We start from the raw sequence: 26,330 nt of genomic DNA, 5'->3' as shown, positions 1-26,330 counted from the left end.
AATGGCTTCCCAGAAAAGGATTGTAGCTAATACAGTTCTTTTTGCTTTTGAGGATTGTGTTGCTTTAAATTTTTCCAATATGCTGTATCTTTCAGCTTCAATTTTCTTACCTGGAAAGTTGGACTATTACATTTCGGAGATAATATATGTAAAATATCTGATACTATGCTAAACACACTGAATTGGTAGCTGTACTAAAATGTGAGATGTCTTGAAACTTACCCAAAAGCTACTATAACAAAGAAAAATAATACAGAGATGATCTTGTGGCAGAGATAAATTTCTTAGAAACCTGAAATGTTTTCTTGCCATATTGCATACTAGGTGCTTTTCTGCTTTCAGTGTTACTCTACATCTTAACAGCTTTTATTGTGTTTGAGTTTAGATTCTGAGTTTTATCAATTGCTGGTGATTATTCTTTTACTTATAAACTGTGACATTTTAAACATTTTAAAACATTACTCTGTAATAATTAAGTTCAGGTTAAATAGCCCAGGTTTTATTTCAGAATTTAAATTTTGATATGTCTATGTTTCTTTTCAGTTATATTTTATAATAATTTTCAATAGGTTGAAAGACTTGAAGCCAAAGTAGTTGAACCTTTGAAAGCTTATGGAACCATTGTAAAAATGAAACGAGTAAGTAAATTCATTTTTCCTACTATTATTAACTATTATGGCAAAGAGTATGAGGTTTCCAATAACTGTCCTCTTAATAAAAAGTACAACGTAGTTTATACAGTTTTTTACACACTCTGTGAAGCATCATTTCTTAGAACTTTGAGAATAATGAAATATTTTTAATAAGCTTACTAAGTAAACCATAGCAACATGAAGCAATACTTTATTTCAGAAACTTTAAAATATTAATATTTATAGTCATGAAGAACTTATTTTACTAAATGAACATAAGATTATATTTTTCATTTTAAAGCAGGCAATAACATGTAGACTAAAAGTGAGTATGACAAAGTTGTATTTTTTTATTGAGGTATAACTGACATATTAGTTTCAAGTGTACAACATAATGATTCAGTAGCTGTATATATTGTGAAATACCCACCACAGGTCTAGTTAACATACATCACCGTACATAGTTAGAAATTTTTTTTCTTTTGATGAGGACTTTTAAGATGTACTCTTAACAACTTTCAAATATGCAATACAGTGTTAGTAGCTATAGTCACCATACTGTGTGTTACAACCCCAGGTTCTGTTTTCTCACCCAGCTTTGAGGTATAATTTACAGACAATAAAATTCTCCCGTTTTAAGTGTTCATTGAGTTTTGACAAATGTATATACACATATAACTACCACCACAATCAAAATTTTATGTGTGTGTATATGTGGTTAAAGGTTTGCATTGAAATTATCTTGTCTGTGTCATTATTTGAGAGGGTGTTAAACACACGTGTGCACACTCTCACACAAAGACACACACTAATTTTGCAGTAATAATTCCTGTGCTGGTAATGCCTGGACCAAACAAGGAGTGTTTTCCCATTCTTAAAACAGAGTGTGTGTATTTTATTTCTTAGATGAGAGATTTTTATTAATCAAAAATGCTTATTTTCAGGATGACCTCAAAGCAACACTAACAGCAAGGAGTCGAGAAGCTAAACAGTTAACTCAGTTAGAAAGAACACGTCAGCGAAACCCATCGGATCGACATGTTATTGTATCCTTTGACTTTTGATCTTTAAAAAAATGTTTTGTAAGGTATGCTGTACAAAAGTAAATCTATATGGAAATTACGCATTTCTGCTTTTAAATGTGCAGAAAATTTGAATATAAAGGTTGAAAAGAAACACATGCATTTACAAATTCTCATTATAGAAATCAACTAATTTTAAAGAGAATACACCACCTAATTCAATCCCCTCATGTTGTTTTCCAAAATAGATATTAAAAAAAACACTTAAAAACGTTGATATTTTTATAAAAAGTAAGTTCAGAATTCTGAGTTTTTTTTCACATGATGACTGAATATTAATTTTAAAATTAAAGATCTATCATGAATCCAATATATCAATGCCCTGTCTGCCCCACTTTTGAGAAAAGGAAGGAAGAGTCATTTTTCCCCAGTATAATTCCCTTCACCTTCAAAAACAACAACAATGTGAAACCACAATTAGGACTAGCAGCCAAAGACCTTCAGGAGATTCTAGAGTAAAATTGAGGTTCATAGCTGGACACAAAAGGATCTAGATAGGGCTGTCTTCTGTAACAAGGCTCTTCTGTTAAGAATGATGTGCCTTGTTCATGACAACAAAAGAATAGAAAATAGTGCCTGGCTAATTGCCAGCAACTGGGATAAGTGCAATTATATAGAAAGTACTAATTTATCCCGCTGCCTCTTTTTCCCATTCCTTCTTATGTCTCCTTCCTACTTCCTGAAGGTTTTTACTGCCCAGCTCAGCCAGAAACCACATGAGGAGTGGCTCTATGGGGGCATTTGAAGTTGCAGAGCACCTCCATTCCTGAGGGGAATCCCTTGAGCAGTGATTTCGGGCTGCAATTGCCTGGTCCTCCTTCCTTTGGACCAAAGGTACATATGCCCAACTTTGAAATAAACAAAAATGGGCAGCCATAGGGCTTGGAATTGGAGGCTGGGACAGGAACATCTCATTGAGGCTTAAGATCTACAACTAGATTATGGAGTCTGGGTTTTAAGCAAGTCAGGCAAACCAGAGAATGATGGAAAATTTATGACTGACAACTAGGGACTAAGGGAGAGACCAGGTTGTCACCAATTTTTAAGAAGTAAGTCAGAGGTCAAAATTTTTAGTGTTTTGTTTGGAGGAAAATACATAAAGGCAGGGAAAATGTCACATCTGGAATCCTGAGTGGTTGGTAGGATTGAATCGGGTATTGGTATGGAGACTCAACACAGAAATGAATATTCCTAAGACAAAGATGTTTCTGACTTAGACGGTCTGTTGTGAACACTGCCCTGGAGGAGGTAGTCTTATACTGTAGATGAAACTAGAATTGGGTTCCCATGGGGGGAAATTCAACAAAGGAATAGATTATTGCTGTAGGTGAACTGCTGTGCTCACTGGGAAAGTGAGTGGATTTTGACAACCTAAGACTATTATAGAAAATAAAGGACAATCTAAATATAAACGTATTCAATATAAATATAAAAATATCCACTCATAGCATTACAGAATATTTACCAGGATGGACCCTTAAAATTCATCTGACAATTCAAAAGAGGCATGTTAAAGTTCAGTATGTAAAATAACATGGAGTAACACTGATACAAGAGGATGGGGTAAAGAAGAATCTCAGGGCTCTGGCTCACCGTTTCAGAAACCATTTTTGCATTCAGGACTAATTTCATTAAATACACTGATATCTCTACTCATAGAGTTGTATCATAGTATCTTAAAAGCATTTCCTACTCAACTTGACCCATTATAGGATTTTGAAGAGTTTTCAGAAAAAAAGAAGAAATAGAAACCCATATCCTCTTTGCTAAAAATAGCTGTGTAATTTTGGGTGAGTTGCTATGCCTAAGTAAAAGGATTTGAGACTTTCAGAAACGAAAAGTAGTTGCTGGAGGGTGGTGGAAGAGTAAGATGTCCCAGCTGTAGTTTCTGCTTCCCCACTCTTCCCTGGTTTAGCCAATTCTACCTATCCATCTACATTTTAAAACTGTTTCTTTAAATTTGAAACTATCAATAAAATGGGGAGGGCAAAGACATAAGTCAAAAGGAAGTAGTCACAAGTAAAGAACTATATGAGTCACATGTAATAGTCTGCTTGCGTATTCTCATTAGTAGGTTAACTTGCATCAAATAACTTAGAAATTTTTCATACGAATCTATAAAGGAGCTCTATTTTACTTTTGAATTTCCTGTGATAAAGTTATATTTTTTAAAAATCTCAAGCCCAGCAATATAGAAAATTATTTTTGATTACTGGGTATGATTAAAAATTAAAAGTTTATATGGTTTTAAAAAACTTTACACCCTATATGGCAAATGTACACACACACACGTATAAAAATATTCTTTTACACCTAGTATCTTAAAATCGTTCATTTGAGTTAATCTAAATGTAAGAGTATATAATCACTATGAAGTTATAATTAATGTATAATTGCAAGATTATATAATTCTGTGAGCGTATGATTTTAATTTACTTTAAAATATTGTTCTCTTTGAAATGTATTTTTTCCTTTATGAAAAATTTCAGTCACAGGTGGGTAATAAAGTGGTGTGTCAAGAAATGGATCCTTATAGTAAACTCTTTTACTTATTTCAATTTATATCTTTTCTTGAAAGCAAGGGCTAAATGTCAGAATAATATGTGTCACTAAACTTTGATGACAAATTTACATTTTTCCCATGGATTAATTATTAAATGATGATATTTGATACTTTTGCATAAATATACTACATCAGTATAGGAAACAAAACTAATAGAATTTAATCAGAAAATTAGGCTATGTTTTTTAAAACCTCTACTGTTTAACAAAGTATTTTAAATATTTTTGGGCAACAACTGTTCTAAAGTAAGAGATGCTTTTTTAAGAGAAATACATGAGTAGATTGGAAATGTTCTGCCCTTTACTGTAGCCACTAGCAATATATGGCTATTGAGCTCTTGAAATGCAATCAGAGTAAATGAGACATAGTTTTTAAATTTTTATTTAATCTTAATGTAAATAGCCACATGTGGCTGGTGGCCACCATATTGATTATACAATAGTGTGAGTGTTGTCAATACAATATATGAAGCAAAGCATTAGACTTGTCATCTAATTTGTTACTGGTATGTATATTTTTTGTACTAAGCACTAACTAAATGGTAACAGTGTAATACTGTTAGCTTCTAAGAAGAATATACAAATATACCCCATGCTGAAATAAATATTTATAGTGTATATTCTGCCATATCTGATTAGGATATTACAAGATTAGAAACATTAATGCATTTGGAGAACTAGAAAATTGAAAATACTTAGGTCATGGGTCCTTTTTTGGAGAGAAAGTGTTAAAGGGGAAAGAATGAGCAGAAAAAGAAGAGAATGATAAATGGCATAGACAGTGAAATAGGTGAAAACAGTAGAAAATATAGAAAATTATTTTACAGTAAATAGTCAAAGGGTAATACAGGGGAAAAAATGGTTTTGTAGGAAGAAAGGGAAGGAGTTTTGTTTTCTTTCATATGAGGTAAGGAATCATGTCACTTAATAGATTTAAAGTTCTTTATTCTGCACGTGCTTATTATATAAATCATCTTATTTTATATGGTAAAATATATTATTGAACAATTTACAGTTGTTATGCCAAAAAGCCAGTAGTGCAATGGTAACATTTACAAATAGACTTCAGTTGAATGGATTCTAACCTGAATTTTTTTATATCTTTGGTTGGGGAATTCTTTTGCAGGCAGAAACTGAATTGCAGAGAGCTACAATGGATGCTACCCGAACAACTCGTCATCTGGAGGAAACTATTGACAATTTTGAAAAGCAGAAAATAAAGGATATAAAGGTAATAAAGTAACTTAAAGTTCAAAACATGTTTTCTAATGTTACTGTTTTATTTAAATGTATGAAAAATTTAAATTACTAAATTTTTTAGCCCATAGTCTGTATGAAAAAGATACTTATAAATAAGAAATATCAAATGTTATTTTCCCATTTCCTCAGATATTCAACTTGTTATCCCAAGTACTGTTTAGTCAAAGGAAACTAACATTTATTGTTTTTGTGCATCCAGTGCTGTTACAAGCACCAAATATGTATTATCTTTTAATCTTTATAGCAACCTCATAAGAATGAGGTGGTGTTATACATCTTATATGAAATTTAAGCAGAGATATAAAGTAATTTACCCGAAGTATCATAGCCAAAAATCTGAACTATAAACAGTTATGTATTTTAAAAATCTATGCTTTCCATTATAATACACTCTCATTAAGTACTCTCTAGTAACTACATCTTATCGAATAAATGAATAGGTGAGAATAGCCAACCACATAAAGTTGCATCCACCATGATATGGTATCACAAGAATTGCCTTACTTTATTGTAAAAAGCCAGTAGATTTGACAGCTTTGGGATCATGGACTTCAGAAGGTCTTCAGTGACTTTTTCATAGGCACCTGAACAGGTTTGGAGAATTGCTTGTGACCATAGTAAGTCCTTTAAAACAAGTCATCTAGGATGTGTTTTGGCTCACTGAAAATTTTCTGGGATCAAGCTTTAAAGAAAAATATTTTTGTCATTTTATAACTATTAACAAAGAAAACATCCTGCTTTCAAAAGTTATGTGCTTAATAAAATAAGCACGATATGCTACTTAATAATCATCATTCCTTTTTAAAGCCCATGAATCAGCATTCATTTGCACCTTTACCGCCCCCCTGTCATAGTTTCAAACAATTTCAGAACTTTGATTTTTCTGATAGCCGTGCTCAAAGATCTCTAGTTTGGTCCTGAAGACCAAAAACCTTTTTTTAAAGCCTCTCAATTCACTTTGCACTCTGCTGTGTAATGCATGAAGAGCATCTCAGAAAGCTGCCCTAAGACAAACTCCATTTACTGAGGTGGAAGAGTGTGGGTGGGATATAATGTTTTACACTTGCTGACATCATCTCTTAAATTGGGGGGGAAAGGAAGGTTATATAAATAATTAGCTTTAACCTGAACGATGAGAATGGAGACTTGTGAGGTATGCTTGATTCCATTGCCACCTAAGGGCGTCGTTAGTGGTGGCAGTCTGATTCCTCACTCTACCACTGCTCCTCAAGGCCTGCACAATTTTCTTTTACACGTGGCAGTCTGTGTCTCTGATCTTTGGGCTCACTTCAGGTTCAGACTACCTCTACAGATGTTTTTAATTCCCTGAGCAACCACCAGTTACAAAATGGGCAGAGAGTGAGTGAGTGCAGAATTCCCAACTGCAATTCCTACATTTCCTGAAGCATTAGGACATAGAGCGACTGCAGAGTGGAGGGTGCACAAAGAAAGGGGCTTTCAAGCTTTTCTCTTTGCCTACCATATTATGCCCCTGGAAGGAAGTCTCTGGGTGGTCACCAAAAATGTAAGACAAGAAGAAACCTACTTTTTAATAAATTGAGATAGAATTCATACACCATACAATTCAGCCATTTAAAATGTACAACTCAGTGGTCTTTAGTGTGTTCCAATATGTGCAGCCATTACCACTCAATTTTAGAACACTGTTATCACCTCAGAGTAAGACCTAGTACTTTGCTGCTTCCCACACCCCAACCCTCCCAGCCCTAAGTCACCACCACTAATCTGAAGTCTCTATGGATTTGGCTATTCTGGCCATTTCATGTGAATGGAATCATAACATGATTTTTATAACTGGCTTCTTTCACTTAGCGTGCTTTCATTATTAGCTGTATATATATATATATATATATGTATGTTATATGCATATTAACTATATACATGCTTTTGTATCATAGCATGTATCCTATCAGTGTAATTCAGTCCTTTTTACAGCCAAATATTCCATTAAATGGATATAACCACATTTTGTTTATCCATTCATCAGTTGATGGACATTTGGGTTGTTTCTACCTTTGGGCTATTGTGATTGATACATTCATGTATAAGTTTTTGTATGGACATATATTTTCATTTTTCTTACATATATATCTAATTAAATTGCTGGATCATGTGGTAACCCTATCTTTAATCATTTGAGAAACTTCCTGCACCATTGTACATTCCCACCAGTAATATGAGGGTTCAAATTTTTCTGCATCCTCACCAGTACTTGCTGTTCATCAGACTTTTTCAGTACAGCCATCTTAGTGGGTATCTCATTGTGGTTTTGAGTTGCATTTCCCTACTAATGCTTATTGGCCATTTGTATATCTTCCTTGAAGAAATGTCTACTCAGATCCTTTGCCCATATTTTAATTGGGTTGTCTTTATTATTGAGTGGTAAAAGTTCTTTATCTATTCTGGATACAAGTCCCTTTTCAGATCTATGATTTGAAATTATTTTCTCCCATTCTTAAGGTTCTTTTCAATATCTTGATGGTGTTCCTTGAAGCAGAAAATTTGTAATTTTGATGAAGTCCAATATATTTTTTGTTGTGGCTGCTTATGTTTTGTCATACCTAGCAATCCATTGCCAAATCTGAGATCTTGAAGATTTATCCGCTTTCTTCTAATAGTTGTATAGTTTTCTTGGTTCAATTAAGCCTTTGATCCATTTGAGTTAAGTTTTATGTATGGTGTGAACTGAAGGTTAAACTTCATCTTTTTGCATGTGACTGTCCAGTTGCCCAAGCACCATTTGTTGAAAAAGCTATTCTTTCCCATTGAATAGTCTTGGAACTCTTGTTGAAATGGTTTTATTTCTGGACTTTGTCTTTCATTGATCTATAGGTCTCTCCTTATGCCAGTACCACACTATCTTCATTAGCATTGCTTTATATGAATTTTAAAATCAGGGTGTATGAGGTCTCCTTTGTTCTTTTTTAAGATTGTTTTGCTATTCTGGATCTGTTATAATTCTGTATGAATTTTAGAATCAGCTTGTCAGTTTGTATAAAGAAGTCAAGTGGGATTCTGGTAGGGATTGCATCAAATCTGTAAATCAGTTTGGGGAGTATTGCCATCTTAAAATAATTTTTCCAATCCATGAACATGGGATATTTTTCCATTTTATTTAAATATTCCTTAATATATTTTCAACTGTGTTTGTAGTTTTCAGAGTATAAGTTTTGTGCTTCTTTTCTTAAACTTTTTCCTAAGTAGTTTGTAATTCTTGATGCTATTGTAAATGGATCTGTTTATTTAATTTCATTTTTGGATTGTTCATTGCAAATGCATACAGAAATAATTTATTTTTGCACACTAATCTTATATTCTGCAACCTTGCAGAACTCATTTATTAGCACCGATAGTTTTTTAGTAGATCCCTTAGGATTTTCTACTCACAAGATTATGTCATCTGTGACAACCCACACTTTTAAATGCAGACCCCCATGATCTAGCAAACTTCCAGAAACGGTTTCCAGAGGTTGAATTTGAACTCTGTTACAGTTCTGAATCTCCCCTTTTATACATCTTTCCTCCTCAGTATCAAATTGTTTCTTTTCCAAGTCAGGCCTCATTTGAGATCTTTTATGATGAAGGATGCACAAATCCCATACCAGAAGCCTCAAAGACAAGTCAAAAAGAGTTACATTATTGCCCCCCTTTGTTCATGTTAAGCATGTCTCACATTTCTGTTTATGAGAAAAATTCTTAGAAAAGTAAAAATTGTTGATGCCACTCATAATTTTGAGAGAAACATCAGAACATTCTTACTCTTACCTGTTACCAGGCTACTGCTTCAGATGGGAACGGAGCTTCTGGCTCCTTCCTTAACCTCCCTGGGGGCAGAAATGAGTGAGCACTGCTGGTAACTGTACTACTCTGTTCAAGGTGGGTTTAATTTACAAGTCCATCTGAATTTTGGTAGCAGCATTAATCAGCAAGGTAGCACAATTTTTAGATACTTTTCATAGGAACCTTGCAAAAAATTTGTCTTTCTGAGAAAAGTTGTTATGGAACTTATTGTACACAATGTGAATGAAAAATCACAGTCCCTGGGGTGCCTGAGTGGCTTAGTCGGTTAAGCGGTTAAAAATCCTGACTCTTGGGCGCCTGGGTGGCTCAGTTGGTTAAGCGACTGCCTTCGGCTCAGGTCATGATCCTGGAGTCCCAGGATCGAGTCCCGCATCGGTCTCCCTGCTCAGCAGGGAGTCCGCTTCCCCCTGTGACCCTCTCCCCTCTCATCCTCTCTCTCTATCTCATTCTCTCTCTCAAATAAATAAATAAAATCTTAAAAAAAAAAAAAATTCCTGACTTTTGATTTTGGTTTAGGTCATTATCCCAGGGTCAGGAGATGGAGCCCCACACTGGGCTCCATGCTGGGCATAGAGCCTGATAAAAATTCTCTCTCTCCCTCTCTGCCCCTCCCCCTGTTCATTCCTCCTCCTCTCTCTCTTAAAAAAAAAATCACAGTCCCATTTGTTTCCCATGTAATCGGAAAAGTCATCAGTTATAGGGTGAATGTTAAGGGAATTTCAGATCTATAGAAAAGATCTTGACCAGGGGTCAAGGTCACTCCTGGAACAGAGAGGGACAGGAATGCAGTATGTGGCAAAGTAGCTAATGTGAGCAAGAAACATCTTCTAAATTTAATTTTTAAATGCTTTATTTTTCTTACAACTAAATATAAAATCACCATAAATTTTTTTCACAAAATTATTGAGAAAAATGTAGTAATCCTACTACTCATAAATAATCAGTTAACATTCTGGTTTATATCATTCCAGTTTTTTTTCTATGCACATATACACAATAGATACGATAACAAATTTTCTTAGGTATTGACTATGTCACATCTTATATGCATTTTATGTGGATAAACTCATTTACTCCTCACAGCATCCTTATGAGGAGCATAATAGCATTTCCCCTATACATAGAGCTATATTTAAGTGGACCACACTATATGTAGCATCACTTTTTAAAATTTAATATATATCATGGGCATATTTGCTAAGAAACAGACGCATATCATCCTTTTTGGTATCCTCATAGTATTTTCCTATGGATATATTACTTTATCTAACCAGTCTTTATTGGTGGATATCTAGGTTACTTTTGCAATTATAAATCTCATTGCATCATTAAACATTGGCCTTTTTGTTGATCCAGTTATTCTTTTGAGATAAATTACCAGAGTGGCATTTCTGATTCAAAGAGCATGCACCCTTTAAATTTTGATACTGTCTGTCCACAAAGCTTTAAACTTATGTCCACGGGCGCCTGGGTGGCTCAGTCGTTAAGCGTCTGCCTTCGGCTCAGGTTATGATCCCAGGGTCCTGGGATCGAGTCCCACATCGGGCTCCCTGCTCGGCAGGAAGCCTGCTTCTCCCTCTCCCACTCCCCCTGCTTGTGTTCCTGCTCTTTCTATCTCTCTCTCTCTGTCAAATAAATAAATAAAATATTTAAAAAAAAAAAATAAACTTATGTCCACAAAATTTTAACTAGCATTTCTACAAAACCTTGCATGAGTAACCCAGTGTACTAATGAAGAGTAGCAGTATTTTTAATAACTAATCTGACAGGTGAAAGAATCAGTGTCATCTTAATTTGCAGTTACTACTAAGATGGAATATTTTCATATATTTAATAATGACACATTTCTTCTTTAATAAATTACCCACACTTGTCCTTAGCCTTTATTTTTATTGAATATTGGTAGTTTTTATATGAATTTGTAAAGTCTTTATATTGAGAAAATTAACCCCTTATATTAAAGAGAAGATATGTTGCAAATGTATTTTCCCATTTTGTTTATGGTGTGTTTTTGCCTTAAAGTTTTATTTTTGTTGCCAGATCTGTTGGTCTTCTCCTTTTTGGCTTCTGACTTGGTGTCATGCTTACAAAGGTTGTTTTCATCCTTAAGTTTGTATAAATACTTGCTTATATTTTCTTCTAGTATTTGTGATATCTAAAAAAGTTTAAAAATTTAAGCATTTTATCTGGTGGTTGTGTTTTGCATATGGTATGAGGTAGATATCTAATTTCACTCTCTTCAAGTAGATAAAATTTCCCTTGACATCATTTACTGAATAGCCTCTATTCTGGAGAACCATTATTTCCCCTTTACTTGCCAAAATGTTAGACCTTTTATGACTTTTTGGTCAAAAGTCTTACTTGCTAATTAAATCCAATGGAGGCTTTAATATTAGGAAAAGAAACATTTTCTAACCTAGCAAGTGTACTTCTTAATAAAAATAGCTAACTTGTTTTGAGCACTTATTCTAAACCAGTTACCATACTGTAATTTTTCTTGGATTATCTCATTTAGCCCTTAACCCCAAAACCTATGAGGTTGGTACTGTTGTTATCCTCATTGTAAGGATGAGAAAAACTAGGGAAAAGAACATATTATATAAACTGCTTAATATTATATAGCTCTTATGTTTGTCATGATTGGAACCCAGATTTATCTTAATCCAGAGCCTATATTCTTAACTACTATACTCTCCTGCTTTACAGAATACTTCCAACGGGTAAGAATTTCAGATTAGCTCCCTCATCCCCCACCAATAAAAATTAAGTATGTGCCCAAATTGCCTTCTGGTCACACAAAATAAAATTGAAAAGGGAAAAAAAAAGAAATCATTAATGCTTCTGTCCCCAATCATACTGACCCATTCCAGGTAAGATTATATGAGATCACTGAAAGTTAGCTGTATTTATTTGAGGAAAATTATTTCTAAATATGATTGGTTCCTAGAAAGTTCTACCACCCTTCTGGTCATTCACTGAAAATATTTTATTTCAAAAACATGCTTTTTATATTCTTTCTTATATTAGTTATCTAACTTTTAATGTTCCTTGCTATTACTCTCCTTCTGCCTATTTTCGGATATTTTATGAAATTCTAACTAGAAAGAGTATGATTGGCAGTATTCTTTTCTGACTATACTCAGGGATATAACTCTCCTCTGTGATAATCTTTAGACTTCATCGACTCTTGGGTCAAAAATTCCAAGTCTGGGATACTAGATTACCAGTACTACTGATTTCCCACTACTGTTTCTGACAGAAAAATAAACAGTATAAAAAATCAGTAGAGCCATTCTTCTCTTGTTTAGGTGTTATAATAAAGGTTTTGTCAAGCAATAAAAGTTCAAACCATAGAGGATTAAACCAAAGTATCACAAAACTTGAGAGTGATGTCCCCCCACCTTCCAAGTAGTAAATAATAGCCATTTATAAAGGTAATTTGTAAAGTACTTATCACTAATTAAAGCTAAATTTTGAGATTGGAAAATGGTTACAGACTAAAAGTTGATCAGTGTCTTAAAATGAGAATGTAGTAGTTTCTCTAATTAGAGGATATGAATAAAGAAAAATAATGTATTGACCGACATATCTACATATTTTTCAGGGCTTATGAGCTAAGGGGAATAGAAATCCTATAAAATGCTAGTATTAAATAACTGTTAGTTCAGAGATGACACAGTCAGAGATTCTGACCATCAGAAATTTAATAACTGTATTCACATATTTGAAAAATATTTTAAAATATTCACATATTCCACAAAATTACCACAGTGGAATAGAACTGAATTAAGCCTAAATCTACAGATTTAGGTGTAATAAGGTTGTAAATGTTTGGATTTCACTAGTTACTAAATAGTGTATCTATTAAAGATTTAGAATGTCATTTGTGGAAATATTTAAAAATAGGAGTAACACCTAACTCACTTGAGTGATTAAGCTTAATCCCTTATTTGAGGCTATTTTATTTCTCAGGTACTTTTATAGCATTAAGGTAAATACCTTCTCTATCCATATAAGTAAACAGATGGTCTGTAAATATCCAAGAAAAACTAAAACAAAGTTGACTATGTAACACTGTAAAATGTGCTTCTCCAACCTCCCTCTGTACTTACCTGAAACAAGTTTAAGGGTTTATTGTATAATTCTAAGCCTAAGTAAATGAAAAAATTTTCTGTTCCAAAAATAAAGTCAAACTATGTCTATAGTTTTTTATACGGTTCTTTATTTACTAAATGTAGAAAATCTCTAAATTTAAGATTCAGAAGGAAAGATGTAAGCCTGTGCTTGATTGTTCCCATTACCTAAAATGAGCTGCAGACCAAGAACCAAGTAGGAGTCTTCAGTATTTTGGCTTATCATTGACTCCTAGTTCTGCTGTTTTCCCTCTAGGAGTTTCCACACTCCTAAAGGGCACTTGACTCCTTTCTAGCTAGGCAGCTACCTTAGGAAGATTGACAACTAAGTGAGTCTGTGAGTCCCAGTCCTAATAAGCTAATTCACCTCGAAGGTATTTCCTGGATATCTGGAGATTCTTGGGCATAATGCTGCTTATTAGTTGCCACTGCAGTATGCCAGAATCCTCTGTGACCTACAGGAATTGACAGTAAGGGTCACTCTTCAGTCATAGTTGTGTCTTATCCCAGAGCCCAATCTTTGCATACCAGAAGGGATACTTTTCTACTACAGATCTGTTTACATTGAGTAGTGACCAGAAACCTGTTAGTACTCCCTTAAATATTCTTCTAATCCTTAAGAATGGAGATGGAAGTGGGGAGAATTAAAGGACACTAAGGGATAACTGTAACACTGTCTTCCAAAGTACAGGACCATTCCTATCTGGGTGGTAAACACAGGACAGCAGGAATGAAGAGAAATGGATATTTGACTCTTGTCTTCTATAACCCATCTCTTCTCTCTTGCTGCTTTAAGGACAGTGCTTGAGTATTTTCTACCTTATTCTGCCCACTTCTTTCTACTTTAATGCTCTGAGGTTTTTTTTTTTATAAGGAACAAGATAACAAAAGGATAAGATCCTATTTTATTGAAAACTTGTCTGGTTTGTATCCTTTCCTTACCTACTGATTATCTCGCCCCTGCTTAGATCAACATGTACATCTTCATTCATTCTCTTAGTGCATCATCTTCCTTGTCATAAATTATCAAGTTCATAGGGTTTACGTGCAGTTTATTTGTGAAAGAAATGATTGATTCCAGCAAGAATAGCACAGTACAATAAGCAAGAACTGTAACCTTTGAAGAATCAGACCCAAGTTTCAACACTCTAGCTGTGAGCAGCATTAGGCAAGTTATATATTTGTAAACTGGAAGGCTCTATGCAAATCCATGATGCTATTATCAGTGGTAACAATATAATTACCAAGTAATTCCTTTGTGGTTAGAGAATATAAGAACACATAGAAATACGATGGGATATAATTCCTGTCTAAAAAACATTCTATTGTTTAAACATCAGTTGGAATTACAAAATACCAGGTTTAGAACTGACCTGCTTTATCTAATACTTCTAGACATATGGTGACAGAGTAGTACATAATGGTATATACATTTTAGTCAGATCTTTATCACAAATGTCAATTACAAAGGTATACAAAAACTAACTTAAAAAATAAGAGGGAAGTAAATGGTCAGATAGGAAATATTTTGTATAATTTCCAAGGTTGTGCAGTAAAAGGTCTTTGCAACCATTTTTATTCCTGTTATCTTTTGTACTTCATTTGCCCTGTGGAAAAAGAGATACCTCTGTATTTCATAAAATGCCAAGACTATAGTAAGGAATAAATTTACTAAATTCACAAATTCATATGATTGTTTAAATTCAAATCTTTGGTTTTTTTTTTAGACTATATTTTCAGAATTTATCACTATTGAAATGTTATTTCATGGCAAAGCTTTAGAGGTCTACACTGCTGCCTACCAAAACATACAAAAGATTGATGAAGAAGAAGATTTGGAGGTAGGACTATGTCTATCCAAGTTCAGTTCTTCTATTAAGATGGACATATTTAAAAGAAAGCATTAGGTTGTGTGGGTAAAAATAAATTGGAGTACTACAGTGGTTTATCTTACTGTGTGCAGTCCCAAATAGCTGAACTTTTATGATTTTCTGAGTATGTGTTTTTAACTTTTCAAATTAGCCATGGTAAAGTTCCAAGAGTTAATTTATTAATAGCTAGTTAATAAGGCCATTATGTGAAACAATGTATCATTTTGACTGGTGATATAAGTCACTTAAGTATACTAACCATAACAATGATTTGTGCTAACATTTGAGTGGTTTATGCTATGCAGAATACCCAAAGCTTCACATGAATTTTCTCATTGACCCCTCACACAATCCTATAATAAGGTAGGTGCTGTTATTCTCATTTTACAGCTACAAAAACAGGTTTAGAGGCTTTAAGTAACTTAACTTGACCATAGACACTTAGGTATAAATAGCAGAATCAGGATTCTTAATCAGTATGCTATGAAATAAATGTAGATTTATAATAAGGCTTGCTTTGTACTGAGAGTTCAGTGCAAATCCAATTGGCCAACTAATAATGTTAGAGCATTTAAATATCTAAGCCTGGCTTCAGCAAGCACATCTCAAGAGTAAATCTCCTACCCTCCTATCTTCTAAAAGGGAAGAAAAAAGGCAGAAAAGTATTTTTGCTAAAACGGGTGATTAGAGACATACTTTGTCCATATTTTATCTTAGTAGAAGTGAAAAAGGCCAGGTAGTTTCAAGATATAGCCAGAATTCTGTATTACTAAGTGATAGAATTTGGGAGTGTCTGCCATTTGACAATTGTGAAGATTCCCTGAGTTGTTTATTTATTAACTGTCCATCATAAAGCACACCTGGGCCTTCTCTTCTCACTACTCCATTGGTTCCAGGAAACTTAAGTCAGTAAAATCAGATTACAGCTTGACTAAAATGAAGAAAGGCACATGTTTTAATATGTGTGTATATGTTTTCCAATGCCAAAATCTCATCTCCCAGTTTTATGTCAGTTATGCATATATGATATTTCTGTTGTTTATCAATAGATGGCTTCCTAAGGGTCCAGTCCTTCCAAATACTAAAGCTAAGTTCTCTTAATTTTCACTCCTTTCATGTCCTATTTTTTTAAAAAATAGATCAAGCTTATATGTGTCATTTATAAAATAATAAAATAGCAAATGTTTATAAAGTGATTACTTTGGACAGCTGCTGACCTATGCATTTTAATTATATTTTAATTCTCCCATCAGCTTTGATAGAAGTACTTATTGTCCTCATTTCTGTGGAAGAGAAAACTGAGGCAGAATGAGGTTAAGAAACTTCCCAAAGAGTCCCCTAACTAATAAGTAATATAGCTGGGAGCCAAACCAGAAGTCTGACTACTGACACTGTGTTTGCATCCTCTCTATCCTGCGAAGAAAAGTGTGCTTCTTGATGAGTGATGTGCACCATTCCCTACAAGAAACAACACTGCATTGAGTGGCAGGTTCAGAATTGATCCCCCACTTTTCCTACAAGACTGGAATCCTTTTTATAAGTATTTTCATTCTCCTTTTTTCTAAAATGCCCTTGAGATGCCATTTGTTAACGGTAACTAAAGTTTCTTCACTTCCTTTGGACCCCAAGATTTTCCTTCGCATTCCAGAGGTCCTAGCTAGGTTTTTTGTCACACCACTCCTCTTACTACTATTCTTAATCAGCTAGCTAGGTACCTGTACTGTGTAACTATTTAAGTTTTATAATATGACCAGTCTCATAAAAAATATAGTGTGCTGTAAGTATATGTGATGGAGGATTCTAAATAGTCTGGAGAAATCAAAGAATGATTTCTCAATGAGAAGTTTGAGGGATGTGTAGGAGAACCCCTGGCAACCCTTTCAGGCAAAGGATATAGATAGATACACAAAGATCCCGAAGCATAACAAACTACAGGCATAAACTGTTACTGTGAGAGGAGAGATTCATAAAAAAACTAAAGATCTCAGGGCTGTGTGGCAGATAAGTTTTTGACAAAGTATCAACTTCCCCACTTTGTAGTGGGGCCGTATTGAGCAAGTTCTTCATACTTCAGCTTCCTTATCCCTAAAATGGAGATACAGTATTTACCTCATTAAATGTTCCTTCAACATCTGTTTGTTGAGCACCTGTTATATGCCAGGCAGCATTCGAAGTTCTGAGGATTTAGCATTATAAGTTAGAAATGGTCTGAGTTGTCAAAGCAAAAACTTAAAAATCTACCATGGAGTTCAGACATTAACAGGCATATCTCAGATTGCAGCAGTCCAGAACTCTGCAAAAGGAATATCACAACAAAGCAAGTCAAATGAATTTTTTAGTTTCCCAGTGCATATAAAAGTTATGTTTACACTATACTAGAGTCTGTTTTTTTAAGTTTTTTTATTTTAATTCCCGTATAGTTAATATACAATGTTGTATACTGTAGTCTCTTAAGTATGCAATCGCATTAGATCTTTTAAAAAGTGTACATACCTAAATTAAGTATTTTATTGCTAAAAAATGCTAACCATCATCTGCGCTTTCAGTGAGTCATAATCACTGATCACAGGTCACCATAACATATATAGTAATAACAATGAAAAAGTTTAAACTATTGCAATAATTACCAAAATGTGACAGAGTCACGAAGTGAGCAAATGCTGTTGGGAAAATGGCACCGATAGACTTTCTTGAAGCAGGGTTGCCACAAACCTTCAATTTGTAAAAAACAGAGTATCTGTGAAGCACAATAAAGTGAAATGCAATAAAACCAGGTATGCCTGTACTGTGTAACTATTTAAGTTTTATAATATGACCAGTCTCATAAAAAATATAGTGTGCTGTAAGTATATGTGATGGAGGATTCTAAATAGTCTGGAGAAATCAAAGAATGATTTCTCAATGAGAAGTTTGAGGGATGTGTAGGAGAACCCCTGGCAACCCTTTCAGGCAAAGGTACAGATAGATACACAAAGATCCTGAAGCATAACAAACTATAGGCATAAACTGTTACTATTATGCCTATAGAGACTGGCAGGGAGAGGAGAGGAGTCTAGGGACACCTTTGAGACCAGGGGAAGTAAAATGATATCAAACAGGTACTATGAAGAAAAAGGATCCTTTAAATACAGGGTTTCTTAGAAACAAGTAGAGAAAATATGTAGAGAGGAACAGAGAAAGAACTTGCTATTTTTCTTAGGTGGTCCATGCTTTACAAGAACTGCTGAGACTTAATCTGGCAGCAGCTAATTTTTTTGCAGTTAGGCATCTAGTTATATTACAGACCATCTTACCTTATTTGTTCTTCACATAAAAAAGCATTGTCAGGCTCATTTCGCCTTCAAAAGATCATCTCTGTGCAATCACTTCAGAACATCTTGAGACTCACTCCTAGAAGAGATCTTGGACCATATTGGGAAATGCATTATTGCCAATAAATACTCCTGTAAATCTGTTGTTTTGCATTGAGATTAATTTTAATATTTAACTGGTTTAGACTTTTATCTCATGGGTGTATACTGTCTTCCATTTCCCACTTTTAACCTCATCTTTGCTAGAACAGTTAAAAAAGGAATGTTGTTCTAACAAAAATATATCCTTCCAAATAACAGTTGATTAATGAGTCATCTAGTTTTTATATCGTACCAGGGTACCAGTGTGCCATATCTGGCACCAAAACATAATATTGAGTCCTTAGTAACATGTTAAATAATCTAATTAGCATGCCTGAAGTGCCCTAAAACACAAGTCTCACCTGTGGGGCTAAGTTTCATCAGTTTCTTTGGTGTCTTGCACTTCTCTAAGGTTTAAAGAAATGTGTAGAGACATCCCTTAGTTTTTTTTTCCCCCCAAAACATGGGGATTAAGGTCATGTTAACATCATTCATTTGTCATGTTACTGTCTTAAGCTGGGAGGAGTTGAAAAGATAAAACAGGGCTCCTTGCTCTAGAGGAACTTAAAGCTAGAAGGAGAGATATGTAAATACAGAACAATGAAATGAAAGTTGTATTGAGGGTATGAACAATAGGAGCTAGAGAATAGAATAGGAGAAATTGACTAGAGAATAGGAGATAGCGGAAGATGGTATTTGACTTGGCTCTTGAATGATTCTGGGGAATTCTGAGGAATCAGCATTGCAAAGGCAGAACAGAATATGTTCTACATATTGGTACATAGGCTAGAAGTGAAGAGTGATAGGTAGGTTTGAGTCATCTTAAGCCTTGGAATTTGGATCCTGGGTAATCAGGAGCCAGAAAGTTTTTTAATAATATATTTTGGTCTTCAGTAAGCTAATTCTAAGTAAACTATAAAGAAAAATGTGTAGAGTCAATAAATTAAAATAGAAATACCTCAGATGAGAAATTGAGGGGCAATGGCCAGGGTTGTAGTTTGGTCTACTAAATGTATCATAACATCGTTCATTGTAAAGGTGAAATGTAGAGCTACACTGTCCAACACAGTAGCCACTAAGCACATGTGGCTACAAGTTAAAAATTAAGTTCCTCATTCATATGAACCACATTTCAAGGGCTTGGTAACCACATGTAGCCCTTTTGGACAGCACAATAGCAAGCATTTCTATCATCTCAAAGTTCTACTAGATGGTGTTGGTCTAAGAGAACAGAAGGTAGTTGGGCCTGTAAGTATGGCTATCAGTAGAAAGCCCATAGAGAATTCCTTGAAAGGTAGACATTAAACGCTGTACAGATAAGATCTTTCAGAGAAAGGTGTGAAAAAAAAACATGGCCTTAGGGAAACCCTTTAAAAATATTTAAGGTATAAGCAATAGAAAAGGAGATGTGAAGAAGTAGGGCAGCTAGCACATGAAGAGTTTAAAGATGGCATGAAAAGAAGTTTCATAACAAGGTCAGTAAAGATCAAGACAGATGACCTTGGTGGTTTCTGGCAGGAGCAATCTCACTGGAAGGTGAAAGCCTACTTGTATGTTTTTGACAAATAGAGATGAAGTAGAATATAAAAAAAGATTGATTTTGAATTTGTTTGCTGGGGGAAGGAACCTGTGGAGAAAGCAAGCTTTTGTTTTATGGTTTCAAGTTTTGCATACAGGAAATATGCGCCTTGGAAAGAATCAGAATGACATTTGCTTAAAAAGGGGGTTGGGGGAGAGGGTGAAGAGTTGAGGAAAAAGGGAGTGAAGCTGAAGAAATTCACATCTGATAACCTTACCTATTTGTATGTTAAAGAAATGGGAGAAGACAAAGATATAGACAGGTTTAAGAGTGGTATTTGGAACTGTTGCTTTAGGGAAAAAACCAACAAAGGTATTCCAGATTCTAGTGAAGTTGGAATGCATAAATTATACTGGCTTCAACTTACTCTTATGTAATATACTATCAGAGTACTGCAATCAGGTTAAATTGGTAAAAGTTGAGATAGGCAGAAGACAAAGAATCAAAGGTATGACTGACTTGCAGCCTCCCTACTAGCAAGCATCCTCTTTGAGGGTAGCAACTTACACATTTCCTCAGCAAAAGCTCTCACGTGATGGTTTGAGGACCCATAGTCACCTTACCTGGCTCAAATAACCTTTTGAGCTTTCATCTTTACAACTTGAAATACTGTTTGTATTGGGGCCTCTGGGTGCCTCAGTCAGTTGTCTCCTGATTTCGGCTCAGGTCATGATCTCAGGGTCATGAGATCAGGCCCCAAGTAGGCTCCTCGCTGGGCATTAAGCCTGCTTGGGATTCTCGCTCTCCCTCTGCCTCTCCTTTGTGTGTGCACTCTCTCAAATAAATAAAATGTTTAAAAATATATATTTTGTATTTAATTTTTTTAAATTAACAGTAATAGAAATTTTGTCCTGGGAGGTGGAAGTGGGTGGGTGGATGAGCTTTTGCTGAGGAAATGTGTTAAGTCGCTTAAAGAAAATCTTAACTAAGAGGAACTTAATATGGCTTTCTGGATTTCCAGGGTTTGATATCTATTTTATAATGTTGCTTTATCATTCCAACAGGTTTTCCGAAATTCTCTGTATCCACCAGATTATGCATCCCGTTTAGATATAGTAAGAGCAAATTCAAAGTCGCCTCTTCAAAGATCACTCTCAGCTAAGTGTATATCTGGAACAGGACAGGTAAGCTAGAAACCATACATAATTTAAAGGAATTTGAACAGCTGCCGTTGGTGGTGTTCAGTACTAAAAATGTTTCCCTTAAGTCCTGACTTATTATAACTTACCCTCCTACCTTCTTACATAAAATAATGGAAGATTACACTAGGCACAGCTCTCTTATTTCTTTATCTTGTATACTATAGCACATAATACTCTCTAAAGCAGAACGTGTGAGAGCAGAAGTGGAAAGGACAAGAGAATGCTAATCTAGATTTGTTCTGCAGTATAATATGAAGAGCACAGATTCTGAAGTCAAACTGGTTAGGGTTTAAAAATTCCACTATCACGACTTATTGAAAATTATACCTAAAAAAGATCTTTGGCTGAACATTATCTTAGATACAGAAGCACATATCTTTAGGTAAGAGTCAATTTTCTCATTTCTTCCACACCCAGAAAACCTGAGTTACCTGGTGTCTAAAACTGGGAGGGGTGAACGACCTTGCTCTCTAAGAGGCCATAGAAAAAAATGGGCCATATGGTCTATGTCCCAAGTAAGGGCAGCCATAAACAGTACATTAAGAAGTCAATTTGGCTGTTAACAGTAAAACTTTATTTACATAAACAGGAGGCAAAATGGGGTATAGCTTGCCAACTTCTGATCTAGAGATCTATACCCTTTTTCATACCTAGCATTCAGAATTCAAAATTGAGCAAAATATTTTCAAAATTTAACTTTTAGGTAAATGTGACCCAATACCTTCTATTTTCATTTGGTTCTCCTCTAAGCATTTATCTACTCATTTATTTACTGCTATGTATGCCTCTCTCCCCCAACCAACTTACATTTTTATCATTCCAGCATAAAGTGCCTTACACACTAAGTTCCGTATATCTAGTATCATAGTACATACAGTTTGTTTCTATTTCGAGCTAGTAATGTTACCAAAATTAGCTAACATCTGTGTAGTACTTTAAAAGTACATTATTCCGGGGTTTCTTGACCTCCACACTATTGACTTTGAGCCAGATAATTTGTCAAGGGAATGGGGAGTAGTATCCTGTGTATTCTAAACATGTTCAGCAGCCTCACTAGCCTCTACCCACAAGATGCCAGTAACACACACAAACACACCCCCCCAGATGTGACAACAGTGTCTCCAGACATTACCAGATGGCCCTCAAGAAAGGTTTGAAGCAAGACTACCCAAGTGGCAATGGTCAGGACTTAAAGCCAAGTAGTGAATTCAGATTCTCAACTCATTCCATTTAAATCATAGTATTAAATTTTAATATTTCAGCTGCCTAGCTGAAAGATTCTTGGGAGTTTTTGGTATCCCTTTGAGGATTCTCATTGAAATGCCTGTTTGTGACCCAAAAACTATTTAACCTAAAATATATTTGCCATAATATCCTGAATCTGTACCTTTTCTCTGAAGTATTTTATGTTATTAAAGTGCTGGTATCCAACTGGAATCTAATGGTTAGTTTCATATTTTTGCTCAAAAATAACATGATGAATGAATGAAAAAACTGTGACTGTTTTCAGCCTTAGAATACAATAATTCGTAGGGAAGTTTCATTACTAGAAATTATCTTCCTGAAAAACATGTTCTATGTGCCCTTCTCTGTAAGAGCTTATTAAAAAGATACCAAGCATGTAAAAATATTTTAATTTAATATATTTTTTAATGTGTTAACTTCTAACAGGTATCTACCTGTCGACTAAGAAAGGATCAACAGGCAGAAGATGATGAAGAGGATGAAGACTTAGATGTTACAGAAGAAGAAAATTAATTTTCTTAAGTAAACTTCACCTTTCAGTTTTCATCTTAAATGACTTGGAATCCAGAATTACTACACTGTAAAACTTTATACTGGCTTCATACATGTTAAACCTCAAAATGAAATCCTACTGGAAATGAAAATTAAAGGAAATTTGTGCTGACCAAAAATGAAGGTTTTAAAAAATACTACACACCAGTCATTTCAACATCCTATCCAACAGTATGTGATTTTTGTATAGGTTCCATTTAAAAAAAAATTATGTATTTCAAAAGTATTTCATATTAATGCACTATACATAGTTGTGGTTGCAGTATAAGTAGATGACAAAAAAAACAAGAGATCTAACAATCTGACTTGCTTCTTTTGCTTTCACTGCCAAAAAAGGGTCTTTAGTCATTCTGATTAAATACAAATTCTATTCCATAAAGCCTTAATAAAAAAGACAAGGGTTTTTTTTTCCTTTCCTTTTTTTCACTTTTACTACAACCTTAAGTTTTGTTGTTTGATAATTTACATTTCAACAAGACTGTTATTACTTCTGTTTAAAGGTAATGGGACACTAGGGTATCAGTGTCTTAAATTTTAGATTCAAAAAGAAAGCTACATTCAGCCTGATTCTGGTTTTAAAATGAAAATGATTATCATACTAAGGAATTATACATGAAACTACAACTTTTGAAAAGCTGTAATTTGGCGGAATGTTGCCTAAGAAAACATCATGGAAAACCAAAAACCATTAAAAGTATAAAAATTTTACCAAACCACCATCTATTTAATGAAAGAGGATATAGTTACTTTTATTCCTGAAAATAATCAATTTAATCAGAGCCTTTCAGTACGTCCATTTGTTTCTTTGGATGGGGATTGAACTTTTGATATTTCATGGATACCAGTCAGGCAAATAAACATTATGAAATTTATAAAATCATTTGAGATAACCACAAAAAAACAATTACTCATAACAGACAAATAAAGACTTTCTAGAAAGCTTTTTGACTTTGGTATTCATGGTTCTGTTAACAAAACATTGCTTCCTGAGAATAGTCCTAAGTGATAAAATTACTTCAGTACTTTATAAATAAAATATTCAAAATGTTTTAGAACCCTAAATGAATTAAGACACTGAAAGTACTGCATTTTTATTTTTCGGTACTTAACTGTGGTGTTGTAGCTGGGAGGAAAAAAAAAACAGTATTTCTCCTGTTTATAATAGCAACTCACTTCTCTTGTGCATTAGTTGCCCTAGCTATAAAGTTAAAACAGTGCCTGATATATAAAGCAGTCAGCAAATAGTTCTGATATAAAATGAATGCTCTTCCTACTTAAATATTCTAGGGCGCCTGGGTGGCTCAGTCGGTTAAGCATCTGCCTTAGGCTCAGGTCATGATCCCAGGGTCCTGGGATCGAGTCCCACATTGGGCTCCTTGCGTGGCAGGGAGTCTGCTTCTCCCTCTCCCTCACCCCTTCCTCCCTGCTGGTGCTGTCTCTCAAATAAAATCTTAAAAAAAAAAAGACAAAAGGATTACTATACATAATACTTTAAGCAATGTAAAATTAAGTTTCTTTTAGACCAGACTTAGGTTGGCAAACTTAAAGGGCTAGAGTAAGTATTTTTATAATTTGTGGGCTGAGAAATGAAATAAAGGCTATTAACGTAGGTACAGCTCAGCTCATGATCCCAGGGTCCTGGGATCGAGCCCCACACCGGGCTCCCTGCTCCGCAGGAGGCCTGCTTCTCCCTCTCCCACTCCCCCTGCTTGTGTTCCCTCTCTCGCTGTGTCTGTCAAATAAATAAAATCTTTAAAAAAATAATAATTTAAAATGTAACCACCTTTATGCCCTAGGCAGGTGGGGTGGGGTGGGTATCTTTATGATAATCACCTGTGACCAACAAAGAATAACGGAGACCTAAAAAGGAAGTAAGCCCTTGAAGGTGTTATCAATAGAGATGTTAAAAGGATTTAAGTTCCCTGGTTAGCTTTCTATAAAAGACCAACCCTAAAGACCCTCATCGGCAACGCTGTTGGGACCCCTCTCACTCTTGAGAGCTTTTTCTGTATCTTCACTTAATAAACTTCTATCACTTTACTCACACACATACACATAAAAATGTAACCATCTTTAAAAATGTAAAAACTTCTTTCAGCTTCCTTGTAAAAAAAAAAAAACAAAAAAACAGGTAACCTAACCAGTTACTTAGCCTATAGCCCTCCATTTCTTATCTCCAAAATAGATTAGGTTTATTGAGAATGATATAGTTAATTCATAATTATAGATCATAAATATATAGTATCTAATGCAGCTAAGTAATAACATTTAATACAAAGATGGAGGTAATGGGGTCACTGCTTAATAGGTGATAGGTGAACCAAGAGCCACTGCTCTAGCCACTGCTTATTCTAAGTGATAAAAGTGTACTCCCAATATAATGATTCTTAACTACCTCTTGGTTTGTGGGATTTATTTTTACTTTCTAGACATGAACTATATTTTTCAGATACCTCTGACAAAAATGTTTGGCTTTAAGATAATTAAAATGCCACTGGGTATTAAACTAGAGAACCAGTATGCTCCTAGTGTACCTGATACATCTGGGAGTAGGAGAGAGGAGGCAAAACTGGGTGATATAGTTGACCCTCGAACTATGCCAGGGTCAGGGGTGCTGACCTCTGTGAAGTTGAAATCTGAATAAATTTTTATTACCCCCAAACTTAATAGCCTACTGTTGATCAAAAGCCTTACCAATAACAATCATGTATTTTGTATATGCATTATATATTGTATTCTTACAATAAAGTCAGCTAGAGAAACAAAATATTGTTAAAGTGAAAATAGTGTACTGTATTTATGGAAAAAATTCATGTAAGTGGACACTGGCAGTTCAAACCCAGGTCATTCAAGATCAACTATATTGATGGGTGTATAAGAACTTGTGTGTTTGAAATTGGTGTTGTGCTTGGTTAACTGCTCTCCAACATGGAAAATGCCCTGTTATGTTGCATTTGTCAACTTCCATGGCATAAGAACTCCTACCATAGCCAATTTATCAATATACCACTGAAAGCAGAGTTGGGAAAAATGTGCAAAAATGGTTCTATTCAGTAGA

At 34.6% G+C, this 26,330-nt stretch overlaps 1 protein-coding gene and 1 long non-coding RNA gene across 2 annotated transcripts in view; one reads left to right on the top strand and one right to left on the bottom strand.

Moving 5' to 3' along the window:
• The window catches only part of CIBAR1 (CBY1 interacting BAR domain containing 1), a 28,876-nt gene extending 2,546 nt beyond the window's left edge, over window positions 1–26,330 (top strand). The window contains exons 3-9 of the mRNA XM_088022789.1: window positions 570–638; window positions 1,577–1,678; window positions 3,728–3,733; window positions 5,403–5,507; window positions 15,219–15,332; window positions 21,338–21,457; window positions 23,147–26,330. Coding sequence (XP_087878915.1) covers window positions 570–638; window positions 1,577–1,678; window positions 3,728–3,733; window positions 5,403–5,507; window positions 15,219–15,332; window positions 21,338–21,457; window positions 23,147–23,233 — 603 coding nt within the window. The 3' untranslated portion in view covers window positions 23,234–26,330. The remainder of the gene's footprint in view (window positions 1–569; window positions 639–1,576; window positions 1,679–3,727; window positions 3,734–5,402; window positions 5,508–15,218; window positions 15,333–21,337; window positions 21,458–23,146) is intronic.
• LOC148164620 (uncharacterized) lies at window positions 14,523–26,003 on the bottom strand. The gene is made up of 2 exons (XR_015768097.1): window positions 17,990–26,003; window positions 14,523–17,655 (listed from the first exon to the last, which is right to left on the bottom strand). It is a non-coding gene; the product is annotated as an uncharacterized LOC148164620 (long non-coding RNA).

The sequence above is a fragment of the Eumetopias jubatus genome, unplaced genomic scaffold (genome assembly GCF_037043125.1).
Source record: "Eumetopias jubatus isolate StellerSeaLion01/CBP00866 unplaced genomic scaffold, mEumJub1_p1.0 scaffold_4, whole genome shotgun sequence".
Taxonomy (NCBI): Eukaryota; Metazoa; Chordata; class Mammalia; order Carnivora; family Otariidae; genus Eumetopias; species Eumetopias jubatus.
This window is presented reverse-complemented; position numbering and strand designations above follow the sequence as displayed.